We start from the raw sequence: 8544 nt of genomic DNA on the forward strand, positions 1-8544 counted from the left end.
TCGGTGTGGTTACGACGTCGCTTAAACACCGTTAAAGCGACATTAGATTTTCGATCGACGTATCCTCGAGTTTGGAGTGCTTTCTCACCGACTAGTAACCTCTTTGAATTCTTCTCTGAACATTGAATTATCCGATATATACGATATCGACTATCGAATGAAAAAAATTTGCTTATTTCCTCATAAAGATCCAAAAGATATCCTGAAATTTCTTTATTCAAAGGAACGAAAAAAAAAGGAAAAGAGAGAAAGAAAAAAAAAGAAAAAGAAAAGAAAGAAAGAAAAAGAAAAACGAGAAGCACGAACGGCCAATTCTTTTTATCCATATAAAGTGAACTTAATAATCGATTTTATTAACGAATCGGAACGTCATTCATAATTAATTTCCAAGATATACGATTAATCCGAATTATCAGATTTGACGAGTAAAGATTACAAAAAATATTATCGTTTCTATGATATAATACAATTTAACGTTTTAACGAAGAAAGAAAAATATGATTTCGAGGTCGTTGATCTTTCTCAACGCTTCAATATTATTGCCACTTTAAACGAGAAAAGCAATTGACAATGTTTAATATCTCATTAGCGTTTCCTTTGTTTTGCTGGCTCTTTTGAAATTTTTACTGATCCGACGTTATTCAATAACCGAGAAATATATAAATATAAATATATATATATATATATATATATATATATATATATATATATATAACCGGGAATAATTAGAATATCTCACTTTAATTGTTCTTTCGTATTCATAAGGACGTCGCGTAGTTGTTATGAGAAAAGATACGAAGGGTTGAGGAGGAGGGAAGATAAAGAAGAGATGATAATTTCGTAAAAAAAAAAAAAAAAAAAAAAAAAAAAAATAGTAATCAATAATAATAATCTCGACCCGATTTTTCTATTCGATATTCTGAAACATCTTGACGATGCATGGAAACAAAACCGTCTCGGATTTGACCTAATTTTCGTTATTGACCGCTTCAATGTTCTCGAGTTAATTAAACATTCTCGAACTGTTTAGAGTAGCTCTAAAAACAACATCTGTGGCAATGATTTTTTTATTAACATGTACAAATCGACTTAGTTAGGATAAGACTATGGCTTGGTTTTGTTCGTAATACAAGAACAATCGAAATATCGCATATTAAATTTGTTTAAGGCAACACGGTATCACATTTCTGGAGTCGAACATCTAGTCGGTTCAAAATCCATTGGGTTCTGACGATGGACAATCTAATCCTGCTAAGTAAGTTTAACGCTTTCTCGTGGAAACGATATAACGTGTTACACGGTACCTCCATTACCAACCTGGTGTCGCGTGCAGCTTCCAGTTCCTACATCCCCGAGGACGCGACTAAAACGGAGGATTCACGAAAAGGTCGTCGATCGATCATGATCCCTATGCTCGCACACACTCAACACATTCTCGCTTGAAAGCAAATAAGATAAAACGTTTCGTTAGTTTCCTAAAAATTCTTAATCATTCGAACGTATTTTTTTATTATTCCTTTATATATATTTTCTTTTATATTCAATCTCTTTACAAGAAATTTATATTGTTAATACAATTCTGATTTTATATCGATCAATTTTCTTTAATTTTTTCTCGCGCCTGAAAGCAGACTTCACTTTATACTTCGTTGATAATGCCGCTTGAGAATGGCATCTGCCCCTTGCGATATGCAACACATTTTAACACATATGTATTACGTATTTGCCTACCGCTAAGGAACTGAAAAATATTTTCTTTCTTATTCTTATTCTTGAAAAATTTATTTTATAAACGATAATATTCGACTCGTTTTTTTTTTGCCCTTTTTATCGTACCTTAAAATATCTCCGTATATCAATGCACCTCATAAAATTTTCATTCCTGAATGGCATTACATAAATATATCATCGAAGAGAATTGTACTTTTTCAGTTTCCAAGTTTGATGAAGCTACTTTTATCTTTCTGAACGAATAAAATGAAAGGGGAAAAAAAAAAGCAATAACGTTACTTTGAGGAAAGGACGTATAATCGGACGAAGGCGTGGATGATTTAATGAAATATCACAATATCGCATTTCTCCGGCACAAAATGATCGACTTTATTTTATTAGAAATACGAGTAATAAGGATCAAAGTTGAAAGGACGATTCGTTTGCGTGAGTGTTAAAGTCAAAGAAATTCTTTAGAATAATGACGTTAGATATATTCTTAATTGAGAATATCGAGTATAGATTATTCCAAGGAAAGAAAATTTTATTGCAAAGCATATTAAATCTCTAATAAAAAATTCAAGACACCGTTAATTGTTCCGTCCTCATCGAATTCTTTCTCGTTCTATTCTCTTCTTTTCTTTTCTTCTCTTTTTTTCTCTCCTTTTTTTACTCGACCATTTTACCTATCGATGTCAATTTCAATTGTTAGACTGTACATTTTGAAACGAGTTATTTCCTATCGTTGCGAAAATCTTTCATCGGATTTAAGAGCACAGTGATGATGTCTCTCGGCATGGAGTACGATTATAAGTAGAAAAAAAAAAAGAAAAGAAGAAGAAAAACTAAGAAAAAAAATGTAAAGAAAAAAAAGAACAAAAAATTTCCTTCGCTTGGTGCAAATGCTCGTTCATTTATAAAGTTTCCTGCCCGCAATGGATTTCTCATCTATCATCCATGACACATTTCTATACATACGCATATACATTGTATACTTACCGTTTTAGTAGATTCACAGAACAGAAGATACGTTCCTTTAAATCTCTGTAATGCTTTGCATCGAATATGCGCATTGCCGGAGAAAAATTTTCCATTCAATTACGTTTAATATCTCGAGAACGAAAATTAATTCGCAAAAGTGATCGCATATTGAATAGAAATATTGGAAAATGTCGTATGACCTTAGTATCACCTTATTTGCAAAAAAATTTTAATATTTTATATTCATCTTTTTTCTTTTTTGTTTTTTTTTTTTGTTTTTTCTTTTCTTAGTTATAAATCAAGTGTATATAAAAAGAAAATTTAATTTTCAAAACCACGAATATATAACATTTTCAGATTTACCAAAATGATCGTAGAAGAAGTGCACGTAGAAGAAACTACAAGTAGCTTCGAAAGCATGTAAATGGAAATTGTTTTGAACTCGATTATCAGAGTAGAAAGGCAAGACCCGATATCGAATACTTTCGCGCATATATATATACATATATATATATATATATATATATATATATATATATATATATAGAGAGAGAGAGAGAGAGAGAGAGAGAAAGAATGATAAATATACATACATATATATATATACATTGTTATATATATATAATATATATATATATATACATATAATAAATGTATAATGTGCGTACTCTTTCTAACTTGAGATTTGATTACAATTTAACTCGGGAAAATAATAAAACATATGGTTCTTTACATTTAATATTGTAAAATATTATAGTTATTTCTTATATAACAATAATTTTAACAATAATTACAACGTAAAAGTCATATGCAAGATATAATTACATCCTATTTAATTTACAATAAATAAGTGATCGAACATTATTTACAATATATATATATATATATATTTATATATAAATTTTTTTTTTTTTTAATTTTTTTTTTTTTTTTTCATATATATTATATATATACATATTACAGAAAATAATTCGTCGCTTTAGTTTTGTAAATCTATAATAAATTAAGAGATAAATTAAATCATAGTCATAACAAAAAGTGAATGATAAATATAAAATGCAGTTGAATGTAATAAACAGATGGTTAATGGATCAATATTTTTCAATAGCTACAAAGTATAAATTATTTGTATAGCTCATTTGTATTACTGATATTAACTTTCTGGTTGTGTATAATTAGAATTATCTTCTATATTTATATTACATGGAATATATTCATGGCTTGATACCTAAAAGAAAAATTACTTTAATAGAAATAATTAAATATGTTATTCATATGGGGAAAAAAATATATTTACTTACAGAATTTACAATGATTTGTCTTCCTTCTTCTAAATTAAGACCATCCATATCCTCTGTTGTTAAAATAATAACAGAATCCTCTGGTATGCTATTTTCATCTATATATGTTACTGGAATTTCTGATGCAACCTATAATTAATTATTATTATCTTCTATTACAATATTATAATATATTATGAATATATTACCTCGCAATATGCAAAATCTGAGGTTTCTTGCTTTGGCTTATCTACCATATTTGATGTTGTTTCAATGGTCCTCTGTTGCTTTTTTTTATTTGTTGATCTTTCCGATTTTTTACTATCTTGTTGTAACCGCCTCCATATTGTAGTCTTTGGTATATCATAAGCCATAGATGCTGCTGCTTGAGACATTTTTCCTCCTTTACAAGCAGCTACTGCTTCTTCTAATCTTGACTTTTTCAATTCCTCATTTTCTGTTTTACGTTTTTTCCAAAATGAAAGTGGCAACTTGCCTTCGTCAACTAATCTCGCTTTATCCCTAAATAATGTTGTCTTAGGTATCTACAGAATAAATATATAAGTATAAAAATATAAGAAATCAATGAAATATATAATAAAATTAAATATAAAATCACCTTAAATTCAAGAGCAACTTTAGTTAAATTTTCTCCTCTTTCTAAAGCTTTAACAGCTGCTTCACGTTTATCTGAACCATAAGATCTTTTCATTTCTGAACGTAATATTTGATATCCTTCCTTTTGTATACGTCTCCATAATACAGTTTTAGGAATACTAAACATTTCTGATGCATGTTGTAGACTAGAACCTCCTATAATAATCTTACAACATTTTTATCATTTGTTTTAATGATAAAATAATACAAAATAATATGATGACAGATACTAACCGATTACAGCATTTATTGCTGCTTTCATACATTCAGCAGGATATTCATTCCTAGATGCATTTAAATGTATACCCAATGCTTTAGCACGCATGTATAATGTCGAACGTGGTATGTTATGTTTTGTAGCTGCTTCTATTAAAGTTTGGCCAAGTCTTAAATCATTAATAGCTGATGCCAACATGTCATCGCTATATTCTCTTTTAATTGCTTCACGTCTTCTTTTCCTTTTTTTATTTAAAATGGAGTTATCTGTCGTTTTTTCTTCGGCCTTTAAATTCTCTATTTCACATTTATCACTTAATGTATTTAACTCACTTTCATCTGTTTCATTAATTTCAGGTATAGAGTCAATATTATCATCAGTTACATCTTTACTGTCAATAACATTATCACTTTCGTCAAGATCATCAATCTGTAAATAAATATATATATATACATATTGTAAATAGATTATACAATTTTTTATTATTATAAGACTTTTATGGAAAGAAAAAAAAAAAAAAAAACAACAACAATACAAACCTCGATAAGTCCACATATTTTTAATGACCGTGCAGCATCCAATACGCTATTAATATTTTCTACTGGAATACGTACTTCTCCATGATAAGTAAATTCAATTATTGATTTTATATCCTGAGCAGATATATCACTTAATATTATAGTAGGATGATCCTCATTAACTTGACTCAGAACTTCCTACATTATAATAATAATAATAATAATAATAATAATAATAATAATAATAATAATAATAGTAATAAAATTACAAATACAAATACAAATCATTAGATGTATTGTTTACAAATGTTTGTGCATATAAAAGAATACATATTTACTATACATGATACAAGAAATGGTCAAATAAAAATTTTGATTGAGAAATGCGTTTTTAATAATAAACTTTATTATGCATTGTTCTTCCAAAAAAAAAAAAAAAAAAAAAAAAAGAAGAAAAAAAATAGAAAAATGATTTGCAAAACATTTTCTATGTTTAAAATTGTGTCAAATTCAAATACACACTTAGCTGATTTATTTACTTGAAATAACGTGCTGCAAGCTGATAGAACAATGCGATGAGCATGAATACGTTCTCCTGCTGCAGAAAGTGTAACATCCACCATACAATCATCTTCCAATAATTGACGAATTACATCAGATAAATGATTCTGATAATCATTCCATTTGAAACAATAACTCTGGTTAATTTCATTTTGACCAGCAACTTCGCACATGCCGTTTCAATTTCGTTTCCTTTCCAATATTTCAAGACAGCTTATGGATCCGGAATTCGGAATAGGACTGCAACGTTGACACTAAAATTATTAAATTTCCCTTTAACTATAATGCGACCATAAACCAAAGAGAATCTAGATAGTCAAAACTCGCACAATTTTTTCTTATGTATAATTAATTGCCCTCTATCAAAAATTTCAATGTACCCTCGTATGGAATTGCATTTAATTATAATTAATTTACTGGTGACAATCGTTTTTATGATTTTTATTAATAGAAAAAAAAATAATTATAATATTACCTAGTTTTTATTAATATAAAAACAGTACAGAAGTTAGAAGCTTGAATTAAGGCTATTTTCGATGAAATATTTTGAGAATATGTCTCTTTATCTTACTGTAAACACGTTAATAAAAATAAATATTTTTTTGAAAATTGAATATAAGTAAGCGCGGCTTTTATCATGGATTATCGAGGATATGATACTTTTAATTTTATTATGTATCTTATCTTAAATGAAAATTTTATTGTTTGACAATAATAGAATAATTATTTTAAATCATGATTTCGACGGAGATTAAAAATATATTAGCAACGTCAGCATCAATATGTACAATTTTACAATTTTTAGCTGGCGTGTAAGTAATAACTTATTTTAACATATTTTTTTTTTTTTATAGAATCATGCTTTATTAAATCATATAATGATTTTGCAATGATAATATTATTTTCTTGTCTTATATAAATTGGATTTAAAATTAATCTTTTTTTTGTATTTTATTCTATACATATTCTTATATTTTGTGAGTAAGATTGTTATCTATACTTATGGATGCTAAATTGAATTTTACATAAAAAATATGTTTTGTAGGTTAGTTTGCAGGAAATATATTAAAAATGGTACAACTGGAGATTCTTCAAGTTTAGCATTTATAACATGTTATATGTCGTATGTATACTTATTTTATATATTTAGAAATAAATTAAATAAATTATAATTTATGTATACATGATAGTATATTTCATTTCTCATCTAATTTGTTAATTTTCATAGGTGTAGCTTGTGGCTGAGATATGGACTCTTAATTGGTGATTCCTTTATAGTATTAGTAAATATTTTTGGAACAATATTGCAAGTATGCTATGTTCTTATATTTATGCTATACAGTGTAAAAAAATCAGTAACACTAAGACAATTTGCAGCAGCAACTTGCTTCCTTGCAATTGTTTATTTTTATGTTGCTTATGAAACAAATAAAGAAATTGCTGCAAAATATATTGGTTTAATAAGCTGTAGTGTTACTATTCTCTTTTTTGCATCACCTTTAGTTATGTTGGTAAGCAATAAATTTTATATGCTTTCCTTTTTCTTTTTCTTTTTCTTTTTTATTTTCTTTCTTTTTTTTTTCTTTTATGAAGATTAGATATTTTTATATTTGTATGCATGTATATAGAATATAATTTATAAAAAATATATAATATATACATATATATATAAACATGTAAATGATAAAACTGAAATTTGTTACAGGCACATGTCTTAAGGATCAAGAATACAGAAAGTTTACCATTTCCAATTATATTAGCTTCTTTAATAGTATCTTGCCAATGGTTTGTATATGGCTATCTAATCAATGACCAGTTTATCCAAATGCCGAACTTTATGGGTTGCATTTTATCTGCATTTCAATTATCTTTATTTTGTTTGTATCCCAATAAACGAGTTGATCAAATACCTTTGGTATAAGCAAATATTGATCAAATATATTTTATATAAAAATGTGTGATATGAGCAAATATAGAAATTACATAATTATAAGTAAATATTTAAGATAACATTAAGCAAAATACCAAATTATAGAAAATTTATTCTAATAACGATCTATTTATCCTTATAATTTCTAGATATAAATGTTAACACTGAGCACATTGTTATTGAATGTAATTTATGTGTATATGGATTTCATAAAAAATTTATTTTTAAAAATTGGAAATATGTGGAAACATGTAAATATATAATAACTTTACATAAATATTATAAAAAGCCTTTGTCCTTGATATTCTCTATCCTTTAGATATTTTTTTCGTAATTGAAAATAATTCGAATATTAACGTGCGATTGTAAATTTTTTTCAATATATCGAATTATTAAATAAATTGATCTTTCGACAAACAACTTATGATTAACCTTTTCTTGTGATTTTAAATGCTATGTAATGATATATAATTATGATCTTATAGAAAAAATACTTATATTTAAAAAATTTCAATCTGATATCGATATATATGTATTTGTTAGATGTTGCAATAGTTAAATATATCATTTCTTTACTAACTTGGTAATATACCAATAAATGATAACTTATTCCGGAATGTAGCGATAGGATTGGTGTAAATATTTAATTGAGTTAATAATTCTAGTTTTAAAAAATCAAAGGTTACTTCA

The 8544-nt window shown here is 26.8% G+C and overlaps 2 protein-coding genes across 2 annotated transcripts; one reads left to right on the top strand and one right to left on the bottom strand.

The window, feature by feature from the left end:
- Positions 1-3652: 3652 nt before the first annotated feature.
- On the bottom strand, positions 3653-6474 carry LOC118445188 (uncharacterized). The gene is made up of 8 exons (XM_035874273.2): positions 6400-6474; positions 5903-6178; positions 5385-5561; positions 4863-5274; positions 4591-4784; positions 4181-4516; positions 3993-4121; positions 3653-3919 (listed from the first exon to the last, which is right to left on the bottom strand). Exons 2-8 carry the CDS (start codon positions 6095-6097, stop codon positions 3845-3847), a joined length of 1518 nt encoding a protein of 505 aa, XP_035730166.1. The 5' UTR covers positions 6098-6178; positions 6400-6474; the 3' UTR covers positions 3653-3844.
- Positions 6377-8056, top strand: slv (sugar transporter SWEET1). Its single transcript, XM_035874275.2, has 4 exons — positions 6377-6736; positions 6970-7047; positions 7153-7435; positions 7630-8056. The coding sequence occupies exons 1-4, from the start codon at positions 6660-6662 to the stop codon at positions 7843-7845; spliced, it is 654 nt and encodes a 217-aa protein (XP_035730168.1). The 5' UTR covers positions 6377-6659; the 3' UTR covers positions 7846-8056.
- Positions 8057-8544: the final 488 nt, after the last annotated feature.

Source organism: Vespa mandarinia, chromosome 3 (genome assembly GCF_050613455.1).
Source record: "Vespa mandarinia isolate Hongniang chromosome 3, ASM5061345v1, whole genome shotgun sequence".
NCBI classification, from domain to species: Eukaryota; Metazoa; Arthropoda; class Insecta; order Hymenoptera; family Vespidae; genus Vespa; species Vespa mandarinia.

What these genes read in the sequence shown, in the direction of transcription:
- LOC118445188 (XM_035874273.2), bottom strand. Translation starts at nt 6,097, where the DNA reads ATGTGCGAAGTTGCTGGTCAAAATGAAATTAACCAGAGTTATTGTTTC. An exon ending in CTTGCAGCACGTTATTTCAA is followed by an intron (nt 5,562 to 5,902) that starts GTAAATAAATCA and finishes ATTATAATGTAG; the next exon opens with GAAGTTCTGAGTCAAGTTAA. An exon ending in AAGTTGCTCTTGAATTTAAG is followed by an intron (nt 4,517 to 4,590) that starts GTGATTTTATAT and finishes TTTATTCTGTAG; the next exon opens with ATACCTAAGACAACATTATT.
- slv (XM_035874275.2), top strand. Translation starts at nt 6,660, where the DNA reads ATGATTTCGACGGAGATTAAAAATATATTAGCAACGTCAGCATCAATA. An exon ending in TTTATAACATGTTATATGTC is followed by an intron (nt 7,048 to 7,152) that starts GTATGTATACTT and finishes TAATTTTCATAG; the next exon opens with GTGTAGCTTGTGGCTGAGAT. An exon ending in CATCACCTTTAGTTATGTTG is followed by an intron (nt 7,436 to 7,629) that starts GTAAGCAATAAA and finishes AATTTGTTACAG; the next exon opens with GCACATGTCTTAAGGATCAA.